Here is a 20,452-nt window from a genome sequence, read left to right as displayed (position 1 = left end):
AGTGCTCACAGCATCTGGGGAGAAAAAATGATTCATTAGGGTGTCCAGGATTAGCAACAGGATTCGTGGTCTACAAAACACTTGGGGTGATTCAGCACTGGAGGCTGAGGGATAGAGATGTGAATGCGCTGTTGATCATGGCAGGTGAAGCAGGAAGGGGACAGAAAATCTCACCTGGGGACAGCGCAGGAGGCTGCTGGTGGGGTGGCACCGACACAAGGTCAGTGTCAGGAGCTTGGGCACAAGGGCACTGAAGAAGATGCCATAGAAAACCAGGATTGAGGATTTGAGGGGACACTGAGCTGGAGCGCTAAATCCTAGAGGGAAGCACAGGATGTGCCTGCAAGAACAGCCCACAGGGCTGCAAAGCAGCTGGAGGCTGGAGTCAGACCAGTGAAAACTCACTGGATCCAGGCACAATCCCTGCCTGCTTCCTGCCAAACCCTGCCCCACGCAGGTTTCACCCGGCCGGGCAGGCAGACCCGGCAGAGGGTAGAGCAAAGACACAAATAGAGAGGTTGACGTTTTCCACCCGTCTGTCCCAGCTGCCAGGCAGATTGCAGCTGTTTCTCCCCAGTCACGCTGGCCGCAATACTCGTTGGGTTGGTATTTAATTGCCTCTCCCTAACGACGCATTAGGCAGGGTGTAATTTGCTGGCGCTGGCCAAACAATACAGATAAACCCGGTTTGCACACAAAGGCAGCGGAGCGGGGAAGCTCCGCCGGCTGATGCTGCTCCCCTTTGGAGCTGCTGGCTCCAGACATGGGCGGGATATGGACAGACAGACGTCTCGGCCTTGGGGAGGAGGAAGGGGAATGTCAAACAACTGGAGCCACCCGCTTGCACTGCGGCCAGCCGGGGTGAAGTCATGAGTACCCAGCGCGTCACCAGGGCTGGGCTGCCCTGTGCCAGCACAGGGGCTGCCCACGTGCTCTTGCAGCTCAGCACATCCCTTTTCCTGGCTTGGCTTTTTCTTCTTCCTGAATTTCAGGTGTCAAGATATTTTAAGACTTCTCTCTCTGCTATTTCTTAACCTTAGTGGTTAAGATAGGGGAGATGGAAACTTCCATCTTCCTTGGGAATGACCCTGCTGGATATTAAAACCCAACAGGTTTTTTGAACTTAGAAGGCCTGTCATAACACCTCTGCTAGCCCTCAGTGTTTCTCAGCAGGTTGGTTTCAGCAGAAGTAGTCAAAAAGGACAAGCTTCATTCATACCCATAGCTCACCCTGCAGCACCACGATGCTCAGGGCATCCCTGCTCTCCACAGCTCTGCTTGTACCCCAGGCTCCAGTCAATTCCAGCAGAATTCACTCCGATGCTGTGAATATTAGGAGAGAGTTAAAAATTAGCCTGCCCTTGCAGTGCAAGTGCTGAAAAAGCAAAACACGCCCTTCCTTGTGTTGGCCCAGGGCACAGACCTGCATTTATGACCACATCTAATACAGCCATGTACTACATTAGCAATCCCCAATATTGATACAGAGAGAAGGGCACTTATATAGACCATGGGTGGATTTTAGTGTTCCTTAAATATTTACCCAATAGATGCTGGTGACCAGAATTGCTGTTAAACAGTTGCAAATTGCCAGGAAGGAGTTCTAAAATGCCTAGAAATTAAGTAGCACCATTAAAATTAATTGGGGAATTACCTAATTTTAAGCACTCCAGTATTTTTAGGATAGTGGAGGTGTGATGCTGTCTGGGCAGCAGTGAATCCTTTGGCTCACCCACTTCATGCTTGGATTTGAAGGAGCTGGGCTGCTCTGCCTCACCCTGTAGAGGGAAGACTTGTTTGGGACAGCACCAGGCTCCCATATCCCATCCCCAGACTTCTCAGCATCCTCCTCCCACTGCTAACACGCTGCACATGCAATAAACCCAGCTGCTTTGCCACCAAGTTGCACATTAACACCCACACCTACAACATGGGGTAATTTATGGGAAGCTGGCAGATAACCCTGTCCCCAGCGCTCGGCATCCTGGCACCAGGCACAGGCACTGCCACCGGCGCCTGCTCCCACACGGGCTGGGAGGAAGCAAACCAACAACAAAATAAGGAGCTGTTTGTTTGAAGGCCTCTGGAACAGGAGGAAATCAAGGCTGCGTCAAAATGGGAAAGCACAAAGACAGCAGGGAAACGGGGTTTATTTATAAACTTAGAGAGGATGGCTGTGAACAATAGGGTGGGTGGTTTTTATCCCACCAAGAGATGGAAGAGGAGTCTGTGTCTGTCAGGCCCCAGCCCAGCAGGATGGGCTGGCTGGAGAGTGCCTGGCCAAGTGCTCAGTCTGGGGGTCAGGGGGTCTCCAGAACGTGGCTCCACTGCCTTTGCAGAGCTGCATCCTTGGCAGGCAGGCATGGGATGTTTCCTGGCTTCCTCCAAAGCTCCACCACACCAAAGTCTCTATGTGGGCAATGGCAAAGGGCTGCACAGCACTCACAGTGCATGTTTCTCTGTGGGGTGGTTGCGAGCACCCATCAGGGGGTGGGTTTGTGGTAGGTCCTGTTCCCATGCAGCAGTGCTCCTGAGCATGTTGGGGAGCAGGTGATGCAACAGCAAACCTCACTCCTGCTCATTGGCTCTCTGGGAGCTGCTGGTGACTTACTGCACATCCTTGTTACCATCTTATTGCAAAGCTTCCATGCCTTCTCAGTGATTTCTCATGTGCAGCTCCTCACAGCACTGCCTCTTTCATCTTCACAACACAGCCAACAAACTCCATCTCTCTCCTCACCCAGCTAAGGCACTCTTTTGTAGCACTCATCTTCTTATTGGACACAGCTGTGGCCTGTTAAGGGCAGGCCTGTTCCTAATCTTTGGTGATCAGTACAGCTGCAGCTCCTCAGGTGTGAGACTGCCTTCTGCACTATTTTCTTACATTCTATCCCTCCACACATCCTCACTTCTGGTGACTTTTTTCTTGTCTGTCAGCACAGCAGAGGTGAGCCATGGCTGGTGGCAAATCACACCCCGGTGTTGTTTCCCAGGTGTTGGGCTGGGATTGGGCAGAATGGGCAGAGGTTTGGCAGTGCTGTTGGAACAGCTCCTGTTCACTGCCACCCAAGGGGCCTTTCACCTCTCTGCCTAAGTGATGTTTAGAGAAGCTCAGTTACACTCCCATTCTCCCTTGCCATGGTAAATGCTCTGTGACAGCCACAGCTGGATGAACTGGGGTGGCACAGGCATCAATGAGACTGGCAAGGTAACTCAAGAGACAGGAAATGGACACTAAAGCAACAGGGGAGTAAAGGGATGAAGGGAGCCACCAGTAACTTGGCACTGTCCCTGCTGCCCAAAGTGCAGCACAGGGCATCCAACAGCCCCTGGCTGGCAGGGAGGAGCATCCTTCCCACCACTGGAGCTGGACCATGGAAATAGCCATCCCAGCCCCTGGCCACAGCATTTTGGTTAACACAGGAGCTAAGATGTGCTGTCATTCCTTTATGACTGGAGGAATTGCATTGTCTAAATCTCAAAATCAATTAATAACTGCATCTATCAAATTAAAGGCAGCTGCCAAAAGTGGCACTTGCACATGTGCTCTTGTGTTGCTCCAAGAGCCTGTCTGGCTTCATGCAGCAAAAGCTATTTAATTCATATGCTGGGCATGGGCTGACACTGGGGAATGCTTCCTGCTTGCCAGACCTTCTCTTCTAATGGGAATATGCCCATACTGGAACTGGAAAGGCAGAAACCAAGCCAAGCGGAGCAAGGCAGCCCAAAATATCTCTTTATAAGAAAACTACTCCAATACCCAAATATTCTCCCATTAGACTGACAGTGGCAGAGCAAATTCTGCCCAATGTGCCTCTTCCAGGTCATTTGTGAAGTTAGCTGCATTAAATAAATCCAGGAAGAACCAGCTGCTCCAGCTGAAGGTGAATGATCACATGTAGGTGACATGCCAGCCAGGAGATCAGGACTTAAATGGATGTGGTTACTTATTAGTCGTAAACACTGTTGAATAAATCTAAATAAACTCTACTTATTTATACAGCATATTCCTAATGTTGGTTGGATGCTGCCAACTTTAAAATAAAACTGAAGTCAAGCAGGGTAAATGTTTTAATGTCTCTGTAGATATAATTAGCATGTGTAATATGTATATACAAATATACATAATATATGTAATTATAGGTATTGGTGTTTGAGAGAGCTGTCTAGCCAGATGGAAAGAGTAAGTATTGAAAACACTGTACCTCTGCCTGCTAGAAAGGGGAGGATGCTTATACTCACTGGAATAAGAAATTGGTAGTTCCTGTTTGGGAAAGGGAGTTATTGTCCCACATTCCCATTCTGCTGAGTGGATTTAATAGCCCGCTTCTGTCTTGTCCATCCACTTAAAGAAGGATTGGGGCTGAAAGTGTCCAACATCCATGGGGAAAGCACTGTGTATAAACTGCAGCTGCTGCAGTGTGTTCAGAGTTTTCTGTAGGTCCTTTTTGGCACCCAGCAAAGGTCCCATTCAGGAGATGAGGTGCCTTTGGTCCTCTGGAGCACCTCTGAGGCTCCATTTCAGCACCTGTCTGGGTACATGTCTGCCCCACATGGCCATTGTGCAGGGACCTGAGGTGTCCCCAAGCTTTAGTGCCACTGTGCCAAACACCAGCTCAAGTGACAAGCTCAGGCAGGTCCCCACGCTGCCATTAACACTCAGAGACCCCCAGTGTGGCATGTTTATTAGGGAGCAGTTAGCTGCTCTCAACACCCTGGACACAGAAGTTCAGCCTCCTGCAGCAACCTTTCCTTTTCCACCGCAGTGGGGGCATGGAGGAGAGGGAAGGGCTGGGCTGACAGGATTTCACTGAGAAATTCAGTCCCTGCAAGGTCCTCAAGCACAGCTCGTCAAAATGCTCATGTTGGGGGCTACATTTCCCCTGCAGTTCAGGGATTATTTGGCTCTCACTGCCTCAAGCTGAGGGCTAAACCACTTGCTCTTCTGCAGCGCTCCCTAGCATGGCTAAGTGCTCAGCCTTTCTAGAAAAGCCAGGGCATTAACTTAAACACCTCACTTGAGTGGATGTTTGAACTTTCTGTACCTTTGGGAGGAGAGGGATGAGTGCTGTGCCTGGGAGGTCAGAGAGCAGCCAGCAGCTGACATGCCAAAGGTCAAAGCCAGCACCAGCTGCCAATGTCAGCCAGGGCTGGGAGCGGTCAGGACCATGCCCAGGACCACGTCACCACCCCAGAGAATTGCTCCTTACAGAGTTCAACTACTCACCATCCTGATAACCCAGGGTACAAGTTTTGTTTTTACAAATAACATTTGCAAATTAAAAATTTGCAAAAGCTCCAGCAGAGTCCAGAGACATGCAGTTGTATCGAGCTACTGCTGCAAATGTGAAAGGAAATGCACCTGGAATTCAGGATGTGGGAGCAGGTGAGACAGAAGGGTGTGGGGACCTTTGGCACCAGGGCACTTCCACTGAGGTCTCCTGGGTCTTCTGCCCCAGCCTCCAGAACCACTGAGAAGTCTCTGGCCTGTGGGTAAGGTTGATAGAGAGAAAATACTGAAAAAATAGATATTATTCTGCTTAGTGGAGTGAGTTAAAAAGTTCAAAAACACTTCACCAACATTTTTAGATTGTTGCAAAAGGATGGAGGGGAGAGGAGGAGTCTTGCCTCCCTGACAAAGCCTGCTCCATTGCTGGATTTTGAAATGAATCAATATAGAAAATGAGTCCGGCAGCCAGATGTCTGCTTTCATCTCTCTGCACTGGAACTGGAATAAAGCCCACAAAATCTCCACCAAAAATACCTTCTTTGAAAGCGCTTTGTTGGTGGCTTTGCGACTGCGGGGAACAAAGGCAGCAAACGCGAGGGTCTGATGCCACCTAAAGGCCGCTTGAATTCTCACCTCCCGGAGGCTCTGCTCGACTTTGGAACTCTCAACCACAATTTCGGAGTGTGAACTCTTGTTCAACCTCCAGTTCCCATCATCAGGCTTTGTTTTGTTTGCATTTAAGTTGATAAACTTGACCGAAGCTGTCCATGCTGTGTGCTGCTCCACGTGAAAACTGCCTGGGTGTGTTTGCATGTACTGCTGGCACATGTAAAAAGTACAGCTACTGTACCCCAACACCTCCAAAGGACAAAGCTGTACAGAAAGGCAAGTTTTTTCATATTGTATTCTGTCAATCTTTTCTTTTGGAAACTTAAATTATTGCTGGCTTTGAAACTGAGATTAGAAACTGTGGTGAAGGGCTGAGCGATGTTTATATTGAGGATGGGCTTTCTACTGTTCCCCCAAGAGTCTGTGCAAGTTTGGCCCAGCTGCAAGGCTCTGGCAGAGCAGCTCCTGCAGGCTGTGTGACAGGCAGCATGCCAGCAGTGCCCACCCTCACTGAATGCTGTCCTGGTGTTCCCAGCATGCTGTGAACGATGCCCACAGCCAGGCTGGCCCCGCTCCAGCTGCCCACACACACACACGGCCAGGCAGCTCCTGGCCACTGCCTCCCAGAGCCCCTGCACCTCTGGGAACACCCTGGGTCTTTGGAAGGACAAACACCAACCCACACAGCAGCCCCATGGGTGAGGGATGTGTTTCCTTGCCAGTCTGCAGAAAGGAAGAGAGAGAACATCGGTGCCCACGTCAGAAGTTTCCATCAGACCCATGTGCACAGCATGGGACACTGGGTCCTTTCTCACTGTCCTTGGATACACCACAGTACATCCTGTTTGAGAAGTTTCCATGGGCTCAAATAGTGAAAACTCAACAGTTTTGCAAACTGGATATGTAGAAAATAGAAAATCCTCCACTACTTGCCCCAGAGATGACAGCAGTTTATGCCACGTGCTCAACAGTGTGTAATGGACTCAACTGGCCAGGCAGGAAAATATGAGTCAAAATGGCCTATTACAGCCCTAACCATGACATTATTCTGTCTTCTTGTGGCATCTAAAGCCTGATACACCTCATTCTGCAGATTCTGCAAAAGCTGCTTTGCTATGTAACACTTATCTCCAGAACAGCTGGAAGTCTGTAAAAGACAACAACAGACAATCACCTGGATGTACAGCTTTATAAATCCTTTTTAATGTTCTTGCTTGGTAGCTTGCATGCTACCTTGGTAGCTTCCTCACAGTAAACATGGCTTCTCTGTATTGCTCTCTCTTGGGTTAAGCAGCCCAATGACAATAGTTATTTCCTATCCTATTAATGATCCATTTTGAAGCTCATCCTTCCAAGGGCTCCTATTTCCCAAAATTTGTTTTAAGTTTATTATGCCTGTTACAAACATCTACTTTATTTCCATGCTTTGGCTTGCAGAATCTCAGATTCTTCGAGTAACACTGTGAAAGAGTAAGATTTAAATGAAAATGAAGGGTCTGATGTGGTTTGTAGACTCTTGGGAATAAAAAGAACCTGAAGAAGTAAATAATGTATGCTGTTGGCCTTACAGCGGACGCTCCTCTGGATTGATACAGTGTTTACTTTCACATTAGTGCAGCGCTAAAAAGACTGTAGATTCTTCTGGAGACAAATTATAGTCAGAAAAATACTAAAATCTTGGTCAAGATTTATTTAAAATGCTAAACCAAAATTATTCTATGACATGGGGACTGAGTTCATCAAACTGTCACCAGACTCAGAGGACTGAATTTTGACTTTCTTGTAAACAGAAACAAAAGGCTGATTTCTGGAAGGACGAGGAAAATAAACATTTGTGCTGTCCTTAAAGACATTTCACAGAGTTGATACAGCTACAAAAACAAAACACTGCAACTTCTGCAGCTTCACAGGCTCCGACATATACCATATGTTGGCAGGGCGTGACACAGATATCTTCAAATAACTTTGCATTGAGCTTTTTCTATAAGAAAACCTTTGTTTTATTAATAATTAAAAAAGGTAATTTCTCTGAGCTGTTTTCTTGCTCTGTACTTACTCAGCACTAAAACCAGCCCAGTCCCTCATGTCACCTGTGATGCCATGGTGCTGCAGAGCAGGAGGCAGCCCAGCATGGGCAAGCACAGACCTCCCTGGGCTCAGAACAACTGCCTGAAGTGCCCTGCTTTTTACCAAGGGCCTGTCCTCTTTCCTCCCCAGCACCTGTGACAGAGACAAAGGCTGTTCAACACAAGATCAGGTTATTTTCTTGCAGAGCTCTCAGGATAAGCACAAGCAAGAAGTCCTCTCCAGAATAAATTCTGGAGAAGCAACGTGCAAAATCAAAGCATCTTCTCTACAAGCAAGAGATGTAAGTGCATAAAAAAAAGCCTGCTATATGAAATCCATCTATTTAAAATACTGTTTATTTGTGATTTAACATTAATTAGCATTACATCTATGAGCAATTTCAGATAACATTTATATATTTTCCACAGGACACAAGAGTTGGCTGGCTCATTCTTTATGCCAAAGCAAGTAAATAGAGGCATTAGCAAAAGGTGCAAATAGTTCACGGTTGCATTTTAAAAAATATTTATGCACATTGCATTCATTTAGATATATTTTTAAAAAAGTTATGAAAAGCGTAGTTCACAGGTTACTGTTTCTACATATGTTGTAATACAACACAAATAATGTAGAACATAAAAAACAAAGTAAGCAACTGAAAGTTTCCACTATGATTAAAAACACTGATTCCAGTATTTAGTGACAGCTAGAAAATTGTTTCCAGGATCCATTCCAACATTGCATTATCACACTTACACGGTCAAAGCTAACCAGCCCCCAAACATGCTATAATCAACATTTTTGCATGCCAAACCACTCTCCAGCCATATTTAACAATTATATATTGTATAATATTTCAACTGGTAATTTGGGAATCACATGGATCTTAAAAGATGTACTTCCTATTGGATGACTGATTTACAGACATTTGACACAGCGAAGAAACCCCTATGTTAATCTCTATGTTTAGTTTATATTTACAATACAGTAAAAGTACTAAAATGACAACACAAGTAAAAATGAGTAAGTGGCAGTACCACCCTTACCCATGGCACTAGGCTCTGATTTGCTCTGGGTTCATCCAAAGGACAACACAGATTCACGAGACCCTTTTACAACTTGAATGAAACTGAAGAAAAAACCCAAAGTGTTGCACTCTGCATGAATCCATACAAATTATTTAAAACATCTAATATGGAAATGTCACTCTGCTGATTTAATAAAAATATCCCGCAATCCGTATCATATATTAAAAAAAATAATCACCGAACTTTTACTTTCTTTGTCTCCTCCTATTTCCCTACTATTTCACTTTCCCTTTTAACATTTTTGTTTCCTTCATTTGGTTATGTTAAGAGATTATTTTTCTTCATTCATTAGCAATACCATGAGAGAGAAAAAGAACAATCCACAAATAATTTTTAAACATGAATCCAGTTCAATTTTATATGCTTTTACCATTGATTTTGAAGTCCCTGGATTCCTGAATTATATTTAAGTATACTCTAAACCAAGCATTCTTAAATACACTCTAACTATTAAATGCTTGGTTCACATGCTTATAATACCTTTATACTGAATGGTATACAAACATTTGAACATATAAAATCTTCTTTTTGTTTTGTCAGTTAAACTAAATTATCAATGTTAAGTGTATAAAATCCCCCTTCTTGAAAAATAAGGGTTTCCCCCACCCCAACTGATAGAATAAAAAAGAAGTCTTCAAAAATTATATTTCACTAAAATGAAATATTTGGCAAAAAAGTTATTGAATAATGGAATTCTTTAGACATTTTGTATAATTCCAAATAAACTTTCTCTTACACAGTTTTTCCCCTAGTATTATGTGCCAGTGTATATTATTTCTATATGAGCTAATCTTAAAAAAGATGCAAAGGTGTGCTGTTAATATGTACCCACTCAAATAGCGGTACAGAAACATAAAATATATGGTCAAAAACCACAATACAAAAATGTATGATCTGGTTTCCAAATGAGACAGCAGTTTTAAAAAGTCATATGATCACTCAACAGTAACTTTAATAAAGACTTTAACTGTACTGAAAATTTTAAGGTCTGCAAAATACTCTGAGCAGAATTTGCTGCTGCATACTGTGATGGTATTTGACCTTGCTATGATGGTAATTGAGCACCTGCCAGTGTAGTTCTACATGAAATTAATCAATGTTTCCAACCCTCATAGCAATTTTGGACACAGCTAAGTGAGAGATGAATTAATTTGCAATTAACATGAAAGGTTTTCTTGTTTGTCTCTTTGTTTGGTTTCTTTAAAGCAAAACCTCTTCCAGTTTCTACTTGTTTAGGTTAAAAGTCCAGTTACTGCACACCCCTAACACTACGCTGTTAATGGTCAACTTAAAGGTTTAAAATGTGCAATGTCTCCTCACAACAGAACTGCACTTACGCTTCTACCTTCTCCTTCTTTTTACTCTTTTTCAGGAAGGATGGGGTGCGGAATTTCTTCTTTTTCTTTGAAGGGGATTTGGAAGGTGACCCTTCAGGGGACAGAGCCTCTTCTATCTTTTCAGAGCCTTTAATGGTAATCTCCACACTCTCCACAGTACTCAACTGACTGACCCTCCTGGTGAGATCCTCTTCCACGTCGTGTGCATCTTCCTTCCCGTTCACCACCACAACTGGCATCTCCATGGATATTAGGTTGGCATTCTGGCTGTAGAAATCCTCATGATTTTCTAAAAGAGCAAAAGATTTTGCAATTATTTATGCACACTTTCATGCAAAAAAAACCCCCAGTGTTGAGACAAAGCCTGCGAGTCTGGACTGTGATCCAAAGAATGAAACCCGAAGTGCTTAGATGTGGTTTTTTCCCCTTTATCCACAGCCTTAGTTGCTGTAGGCAGACAACACAGTCAAAATGTCATTAAGGGAAAATGGGCTGAAAAATTTAACCTTATCTCTGCCAGGTGCACACACAGCTCAAGCTGTATAGAGTATGTACAAATATAGTCTACACAGCATACACAGCCTCAAGCACAGTCAGAATTACATTTTACTGCAAGAGACTGATTTATGAAAACACAGCCAATCCATACAGAAGCCATTGGAGAACTTGCCTTTTAAAATGCCTACTTAGACTTCTGGAAAAGTCTTAGGCAAAAGAACTATTCTTAATATTTTCAGTAAAATCAAATATAGTATCTATTTGCTCCACCTAGGTAATATCTAAGTTTCAGCATGCCCTGAGTTGTTTTCTGTTTGTGAGAATGTTGTATTAGAAAAAATGGGGAAAAATAGTTTTCTGGACAGAGTAACACCCAAACTTTTTAAAAGAGGGCTCCCTGTGACTCAGTCGACTTCATGCAAGTGCAAAAGTGCAGCAGAAGAGTCGAGGACTTGGGTTATTGGAGCCCTTGGCATCAAACAGAAATTGCATTAGAATACCTTCTAATCTTTCTGGGACATTTTGCGGGGATTGAGTTTGTGACTGAATTTGTGACACAGATGAACCGTCATCTGAGAATAATTCCTGTTCAGCATCTGCAGGACAAGATGTGAGTTAGTAGCCAAGCAAAAGTGAAAATCAAGCAAGAGTGTCAGTGTTGATGCTACGAGATTTACAGGTCTGCTACAGCTTTGTGTTGCTCATGCTGACAACAGCACAAAGTTACAATACACAGTTAAAATTCTGAAGAATTATGGATTTATCTCATAAAAATTGGTATGTATTAGCTCTTTATTAGAAAGCATTAAGAAAGGTGGCAGGACTGCATTCCAAGCCCCATGGTTTTATCTTGTCACAGTCTGCTGGTACAGTAAGCAGTTACACTATATCCTGAGTGTGACATATAGCAAAGTTGTTTTATTACACAGTTATTAGTGAAGAAGAATTCATAGTAAGTGTTATTGTTAAAACTTAAAATCAACCCTGAATTAGTAATTCTCTATGGAATAGTAGTATTGGAAGAAGATATGAAAAGTGAAAGTAGATGAGACTTGCACACTGAGAGAACAGAACTAAAATTAGAGAAGCCAGGGCCAAACATCTCAGTAAACTTTTGCTCAGTTGGGCACATACTTTATCTAACTTTAGTATCAGCTCTGAGGAGGAGCTGGATTAACATGACCTTTGTGGACTCTTCCACCTTAAGATATTCTATGATTCTGACACAAAAATTCATTATGGTTAATTGTGTTTTAGTCAACCGCACTTCTCTGCAAACCTTTAATTGCTTTAATTTCAGCACTAACTAAAATAAAAGAATAAACCACATTTAACAAAAGAATTCTACCACCTCAAGGAATGATTTGTTCTAAGCTAGATGCCAGCAGTATATGCTAATAATTAACATGTACACATTTTTTACAGTAGATATTTTCGGGCTTATTATTAAAATGTAAACCCCAGCAGTTCAAACCACACTGCTGACCTTCCAACCCCTGCTGCTTGCGCTCAATGGTTTTCTTGTACTCTTCCAGTTCCTTTTCAGTGAGGTGGCTGAACGGGTTGGGCGGTGCTGGCGGCGCGTGCTCATCATCAAACTGCACTGGCTGGGAAAGAGAAAGCCACAGAATTTAACAGTTAAAAAATATGAAGCAAAAAGCAAAACTTTTTTTTTTTTTTTTTTTTGGCCAAAGTTTGATGACAAAGTTTTGGCAGGGAATACAGAGTTAAAACACAGATGTACTAGCTGTTGGATAGCTGGAAACTCTTAGAATTCCAATTCACCACAGTATGTTGATAACCTTATTAGGGATATCTCATATCTATAGTGTTTGGAAGTATATTCTATTCAAGAAAAGATTAATATGGGCAGGTAAGAAGCTGGAAACCCTGTTTCTAATGAAAGCTGCCTTTTACATTGTCACATCCCACCTTTTTAACTCAGCTACCTCTTGGACTCAATTGTTATCTTAAGCATCACTTCCACAGACTAATGAAGGCTATTTTTGGCCCCATGCATTCCAAAGTTCTTCCTCTCTCACTTAAATGAGCTTAGACAAGGATCCTACTTCATTAATATTAATGGTGGCAAACTTAACATGCATCACACCTCTAAAACTGGCATTAAAATAATCAGTTCTAACAAAACATTCAGAACAAAAATGGCCCAAGCTGACATTTGAAACACAGGCAGCCAAATTACCTGAACAGCTATAAATCAGTTAATTATGTTGTACTCACTGAACTTGGCTTTTTATCCACAACAATCCCTGCCAGCAGCTGAGACTGAGGTCCTGCTGTCTTTAGGTCATATCGGTTTTGCTCCCTTATCTATAGAGAGAAAACAAACCAGGTTAGAAAAAATTATTTCTCTTTAACAAACCCTATGCCCATCAGCTTTGCAAAGCCACTAACACAGGCAGCAGTGAATGGCTGAAGAGTCAAGCTGTGTGCTGCTGCACCAAAAATTAAGAACTCTTCTTCCACCTCTAAATACACAGCATATGTTGTTTGGCTCTTTCAGTGCTTACAAATATTTACCCCAATCCCAGTTCTTGCACTTCATGTAAGCCAACATTTAGAAATAAGCTCCCAGGAATAGCCCCATAATTGTCCTCTCCTCCTCCAAATCTCATAAAGGATGCATGTTCAGCTGTTGGAGGAAACTCTGTGATTACAAAGTTTGGTAAAGTTTTTCCTTTTGTGAATAGTTTATTGTTTTCCCTAAACTAACAGCCCTAACTTCTAATTGTCAGAGCTTAAGAGATTGGCAGATCAGATATAAATACCAATACAGATCATATTAAAAAAATCCTACAGCAGAGAATAAGGAATAAACTCTCTGTGAGCCAGTGACATGCAAGAATTTAAAAATCATTGCCTGGGACAATTAATGTATTATTAATCTCTGGATGATGAGAGGGTGCCTTTCCAGTTCTGAGGAAGGGAGTTGCTCCTTCTAACTCCACTTCAGTCCCCAAGGATGCTGATACAGTGCTTTCCAAGAAAGAAAAAGATAAGCAATCCAATGAAAAGTGTCCTGAATATCTGCTAATATAGTTATGCTGAGGGTGGAGTATTTGATCAGTCTGATAATCAGTGTCTTTCATGCTGGAAGGGAAAGGCAGAGAGATATTTCTGTTTACAGAGAGATCCAACAATAATCTCTCATTTTCTTTTTTTTTACTGCCATTAGAAATTCCAGCTTAACAAGCACTAGGCAAATTAAAACAGAACAGAACAAGATTAGAGTCTGAGATTGAATCATGCTGCAGATGATGTACAGCAATTCTGTTGGTGTTGACACCTAATTATCTAGTAAATAAAATGATAAATAACAGGGACGACCATTCCCAATCTATCATTTCCAGAGTTAACACTCATCTTTCATCAGACTACTGCACTCAAAATTTAAATATGTAAATATTACATACGTATCTACAGATTTTATGTATATCACACATTTAAATACATGTTTTTGGTACCAAAAACCACATATAGTGTAAGAACCTTCTTAATAAAATCAAAAGATTTGAAAATGTTATTTTACTGCTCTGCTGAATCATTACTTGAACACATAATTTTATTTGGAAATGTTACAATTTTCAGTTCATTTTACCTTATTTCTCTTTTCCAACACTTCACTTGGGTTTGTGTTTAGAGGAACAAATTGGTTTGGATCTTCAATTTTGATTGGCGTTCCTCCACTGGTCTTGGAGGAGTCATCAGCTTTCATCCACTTAAAGAGGGAAAAAATAAGACAGAAGCTAAAATAGCCAGTATGATGGAAAGGAACAATTCTCTGTGCTCTTACTGTTAAAGAAGAGATATCAAGAAAGGACTTTCTGTCTTTATTTTCACTTCCACATGACGCCTAAAAAAATAATCCCAATTCCTTTACAGGTTTGTGTGTTTGCCCAAGAGGATTTTAAGTTGCCTTGAACATGACTACTTTTTGTAAATACTGACATACATTCCTGAAAAATGCAGTGTTAGCTGTGTATTAAGGATGCTGTATTTAGAAAGGATCACACTTTCTAGTAACTGGCATGTAGATCAGAGCCCTTGTTCGTGCAACCAACTTCCACCTCCACTGACCACACACTGACTACAGTTTTTTTCCCTTCTCAAGCAGGGTTCTGAGGATTTTTTTTCCCCAGCTCAAGTTTAGAAACCTCCCAGCCTGCCAGCAGGAGGAGCTGATGCTTTTACAGTTGTACTGGAAGTAGCTGAAGAGCATTAAGACGCTCTGCAGTCCCACGAGGGCCACCTCTCTGCAGGCAGGAAACAAAGTGTAAGCATCTTGCTGAGCTGCAGGAGGGGGAAAATCTTCATCATCATTGAAAGCCTGTAGCACGAACAGACCTTTCAAAAGCTGTTTTCAGAAGGCTCACAAATAGAAAGGGGACAGCAAGAGATGAATTAGAGCTTGTGTCTCCCTCATGTAAAAGAACAACCCACGGTTGACTTAAAGCCTTACTATATTTGATGGATAACTAATAGCATAAGAAGAAGTGGTAGAAAAACTGTTTTCTACTTCAGGAATAAGAAGAGATGGTTAGAACTGTGAAATCATTGTTCAATTTTATCATGAAGTGTTACTCTTACAGTCAACCCCTCTCTCCTCTAAGAGAGGAGACCCTTAGTACCAATGTCATTAAGGCTCTGAAAAGCCTATTTTAATTTGCTCAATAAACTTATTTGCCAATCCTATTCAAGATTTCCTCATATAAACTGTGTATAACTTACTTTCAAGTAGGGCAAAACCAAAGTGACTGTCCAACACATCAACCTACCGTGATCTTAGTCCTGGGACTGGTTTCCCCGTTCCAGGACTCCTCAGGCACATTCACTTTCAAGTATGTGTTTGGAGAGTTCAGCCATCTTGTCTTCTCTCTCTGTTGCCTCTGTGCAAGGAATTTCAGGGGGGAAAGTGGGACTGTGTCATCTTCAAAGGAAAAGGCAGTCACAGTGGCTGGAATCTCAACATCACTCTTATGTCTGGGTTTTTCCCTGACTAATGGTTGCCTATAGGCATAGCCAGTTCTGTATCCCTGTGGAGGAGAAAAAGAAGAAAAGAATGTTTAAAAAAATTAAAGCAAAGATTTTTACTATTAAGTTACTACACATTTGTAAGAATGGTGGGACAAAATTGAAGCTCAAAGCCTTATAAATTCTTATTAAGACAGAATACTGCTGTCAGAAAGAGTATGAATAAAAAATTATTTGCTTTACAGAATCCAATCCTACACTCAAAACCTTACAGGTCTACATTGATAGCACCAGCAATGTGCTCTCACCAGGTTGTCCAGCATCCTCATGAGGGCTTCAAATTCTTGCTCCCCAACTTTCCATTTTTGTTGTGAAGCCATATTAACTCCACCTCCTCCCATTGCTGCCACGGCGTGTGTGGAAGGCTTGAACTTCTGCAGATCCAGTAGTAGGAGATTGTCTATCCCACCTGCTCCAGCCAATGCATGAACCTGGAGACATCAAGGAGTGTATTTCATTTGTGGAAAAACTTTTGTATGCTCTGCTTTTCTGAATTTGCAGCAGGAGGTTGTTTAAATACATGCTGTGGTTACTTCTCAAGTTAGTTTTCTACTGTCCAAAAAATGCATTAAAATACACAGCAAGTGACTGCTACAGAAAGCATTATATCATCTGCTATCAATTGCACCTTAAAAGGGGTAGACTGAAACACCTGCTTTCAGAGTACCCTTAAAAACATCTTTCTGCATCACAAGATTAAAAATTGTTCCTTTTTCTCGCTGTTTCAAAATGAGAGAGTGTCTGAACTCAAGATGAATGGTAGGGCAAGGAAGGAAAGGAATGGAAGCCTGCCGTTTGCACATCCAAATGTATCTTTGGGAGGACAGGATCACTGGGGAACAAGAATAAAGTGATGAAGTTTCTGGGGATGGGCTTAAAACTCATAAAAGGTGAGAACACTTTCAGTGGTCTCTCTTCACATGTAATAGATAGTATCTGGATACCTAACCAGGTAGCTAAAGTTAGTCAGAATGGAAACACTGAATTTGTGATTCAAGTTATTTTTAAATATGCCACCCACTACCATTGCTCTAAAGACCTTCTTTTAATTTGGTTTCACAAATCTGAGATCACAGAGAGAAGCTTCTTTTCTTGTCACAACATTCAGCTTCAGTAAAGGAGCTGGATCTTCAGTCACACTTCCCCATGCAGTGAGTACCAGCAACTCTATCATCTGACAGATTCCCTGCATGAGGCTCACTCTGCACAGCATGGAACAAAACCTTCTGTATGCTTTGGAGTGTAACACCACTGACACTGTGTCAGTGTTCCTAGAGTGAGTATTTGTGCCATTCCCTCGGTGATTCCCTGACCACTCCAGTCTCTCTTTGACCAGGTATACAGGATTCCTGGATTCCACAACTCCAAAACTGTGTGATGTAAGAGGAATTCCCATCTGGGCTACAATCTGTAACTCTGCAGCATAAGTGTTTGAAATGAAACACAGATAAATTCTCACTCACCTGTGTTTCACAGGCCAGTTGCACATTGAAAATATAGTGGAATGCTTCTTCCAGTGTCTCTCCTAGTGTTACCACACCATGGTTTCTCAAAACTAATACCTAGTAAATGAAGACACTAATGTTAAATGGTAGAAACTGGAGCAGGACATGAACATTGTTTAGGAAGAGCATAAATGGGGTTGAATACCTTGCAACTGGGTCCAAGAACTTTTTGAAGCTGAATTCTCTCTTCCTGTTCATCAAGGGATCCCTGGTAGTTGTAATAAGCAACATCTCCCAGAATCAGAGCCTCTTGTGATATGGGAAGGATGCCACACTTCATAGAAGAAACCTTTTTGATGAAAATGAAATGCTGGTAACTAGGGAAAAATAGAACTCTTAAAATTCACATCTCAACCACCCAAGCCTTAGCAGGGTGTACTTTGTTAGAAGAGAGACAAATCCATAGGGAGAGCTTAGGAACAACCTCCCAGAAGTCTAATTTGCAATAGGGTGCTGCTACCCAGTCTAGGGACATATTTATTGAAGGAAATTTTTGTGAATTTTATTAATGTTTAATTCTCAGCTTACTTAATGGTTTATCCTTCTTTCTCACATTTATTATTGAAAAAGCTGGTAAAAAAGAAATTATTAATTCCTTTATATTTTGTCTGTAACCAAGGAATGTATATGTATATGTATATGTGTGTGTGTACGTGTGCATTTCTAGATAAAATAATAGGAATTTAGTTATTTTAAACCAATTCTTTCAGGCCTTCTTACATTTTTATCATTATTATCCAGACCATTTAAAGTTTATGTTAATTATAACATTTAAATACTGAGGTAAATCCAAACAACTAATCAAACCACTTAAAAATGGAGCTGCATAATGCAAATGAAGGTGATTTATACAGCACATGATATTATTTAGGATGCTATAAATGAAGCCTGTGTAAACTATTTGCTTTACAACCTCCTCAACCTCAGTATAATAATCTCTGAGCATCAATTTATTCCGATGCTATTCCACTGTGGTGGCCCAGCCCTCTCTCACACTTTTATTTACCAGTGCAAAGTTGATATTAAAACCAAAATGAAACTGCTGTGAGAAGAAATATGCCCTCAGCTGTTTTCTTTCATTCTGTGCCAAAGGAAGACTTACAGCAGCTGTGGCAGGGGTGTGGATGTGTATGACACATCTGACGTCGGGGCGGGTGGAGTAGATGGCCACGTGTGGACTGAAGCCCACACTGTCAATACTGAGAGCTGTGCTTCCCTGGTCCACTACATCTCCTAGGATGTTCACCTTAACCTGAAAAAGGCAAACAGACAAATGACACTCAGAAAAGCTGTGACAACTTCAGTTATCTAGAAAATAGCCTTCCCTTCTTATTTAGCACCAAATTTCCCCCCACACGCACTCAAGGCTCAGAGCACAAAAACGTAGGAGAGCAGCCATGAATGTGTGTGTCAATGAACCACTCTGCTGTACTTGCCCTTGCCAGCTGTTGGAAGCTCAGACGTGGAAGAAGTAAGGATCAGACCCTGATACAACATATATTCTACTCCAGTCTAGCTGACCTTTCCTTGTTTCTGACTTTCAAAAATGCATTCCATTAACATTTCCTACATTTTAAATATGAAGATAACTCAGAGCCTGAGAAATTTCCAGTAAGAATATTCAATGCACAAGGAAATTTCAGATTCATTGGAACATTAAAATAGTAATTCCTGGATCAACAAAAAACTACAGCAGGGTCATATGTCATGGTATTTTGGTTCTGTGCTTGCTGTGTAATAGTATCAATCTCATTTTGGTTGCCCTTTCACCTTGAGGCGGTTTCTTTACAGATATGCACTGACATGAAGAGCATATGGCAGGTTCTACAACAAAAGATGTGTGATTTAGCAGCAACCACTGCCTAAATACCAGCCTGTAACTTCACCCAGCTCATTTACTGGGCCTGGGGAAGATTATTTGACTTTATCAGCCCACTTCCAAAGGTAAGAGGTGATTCTGATAACACTACTCCTACAGACTCATTTCACATATATTGCCACACTCTCAGGTTATAAAAGGCTACACTGAGGTTACTGCTGAGTTTCATCAGACAGGAACACAAAACTTTGCTGCTCCACATGGAAGCTGGAGACAAAGAAACAGAAAGTAAAACTAAACCCAAGAAGAAATACTGGCAACAAAGGCTGCTACTATCTAGGCAGTTGATCAGCTTTTCATCTGGTGGGTAAATATTAAAAAACCCCAAACAACAGCATAATTACAGAAGTCCATTTAAGCAGCCACAAAAGCATTTGAGAAAACAGGATGAGCCTTGCTGGTTATTACAGCAGGTGAATCACATACCAGATTAGAAGCTGAAGCTTCAGAAAAAGACAGCCCTCTTGGAATAATTAGAATGTGGTCATGTTCTTTGCTTACTCTTACCTGCAAAGGAGACAGGAAATGGATTACTGATCTAATTTACATTAATCAGGGGGAAAAACAATTTGAATGAATAGATGAGATTCTAAGTAAGTTTTTTTCCTCTGAAATACTTACTGTGATATAGGTATTTGGCAAATGTGCCCACCCAAACAAGTCAGCCAATCTGTACAAACTGGCTAACTTGCAACGAGTGAGTTTTTCTCCCTTAACAAACGAGGAGGTATCTACCCCAGGCAGGTCATTGATGGGTGTAATCATTCCATGGCCTGAAATACAGACAAAAACAGATGATGGCCAGTTGGACAATTAAATATGTTTCCAACTATGCCATGATCTTCCAGATGCAGTGTATTTAAATGGTTAGCAAAGCAGTACCAGCATTTATGAGACTGAATAAAGGTTTTTCTGAGCTGTCTCCTGAATCAATATCCTACATAGGACTGGAACTGGGCTCTAAGACATTTGTCACTAATGAAGTATTTTTATATGTTACTTTGAGGTTTGTTTTTGTTACAGGAGAAGACATTCCTTGTAGACTTCTGACACCAGCAAAACTAATTTGAAGAGATATCTCAGTCTTAGCACTTCGATTCAGCCCTAATGAAGAAATTAGGATTAGTGCAAGAGTTCTCAAACCCTTAGACAGAAGGTATCACCTCTTAACAGAGAAATCATCAATA

At 41.9% G+C, this 20,452-nt stretch overlaps 1 protein-coding gene across 3 annotated transcripts in view; it reads right to left on the bottom strand.

The window, feature by feature from the left end:
• Positions 1–8,244: 8,244 nt before the first annotated feature.
• The window catches only part of ADD3 (adducin 3), a 91,797-nt gene continuing 79,589 nt past the window's right edge, over positions 8,245–20,452 (bottom strand). For 2 of the 3 annotated variants that reach the window (XM_036385311.2, XM_036385310.2), the window contains 12 exons: positions 19,887–20,038; positions 19,692–19,772; positions 18,489–18,638; positions 17,532–17,675; positions 17,345–17,443; positions 16,130–16,312; positions 15,626–15,883; positions 14,449–14,568; positions 13,071–13,160; positions 12,316–12,436; positions 11,330–11,425; positions 8,245–10,620 (listed from right to left, as the gene is read on the bottom strand). In XM_036385311.2, coding sequence (XP_036241204.1) covers positions 10,328–10,620; positions 11,330–11,425; positions 12,316–12,436; positions 13,071–13,160; positions 14,449–14,568; positions 15,626–15,883; positions 16,130–16,312; positions 17,345–17,443; positions 17,532–17,675; positions 18,489–18,638; positions 19,692–19,772; positions 19,887–20,038 — 1,787 coding nt within the window. In that variant the 3' untranslated portion in view covers positions 8,245–10,327. The remainder of the gene's footprint in view (positions 10,621–11,329; positions 11,426–12,315; positions 12,437–13,070; positions 13,161–14,448; positions 14,569–15,625; positions 15,884–16,129; positions 16,313–17,344; positions 17,444–17,531; positions 17,676–18,488; positions 18,639–19,691; positions 19,773–19,886; positions 20,039–20,452) is intronic. The other variant, XM_054515558.1, reaches the window with a different exon arrangement.

This window comes from Molothrus ater, chromosome 8, assembly GCF_012460135.2.
Source record: "Molothrus ater isolate BHLD 08-10-18 breed brown headed cowbird chromosome 8, BPBGC_Mater_1.1, whole genome shotgun sequence".
In the NCBI taxonomy this organism is placed as follows: domain Eukaryota; kingdom Metazoa; phylum Chordata; class Aves; order Passeriformes; family Icteridae; genus Molothrus; species Molothrus ater.
The sequence above is the reverse complement of the archived record's forward strand: the minus strand, read 5'-3'. Positions and strand labels throughout refer to the sequence as shown.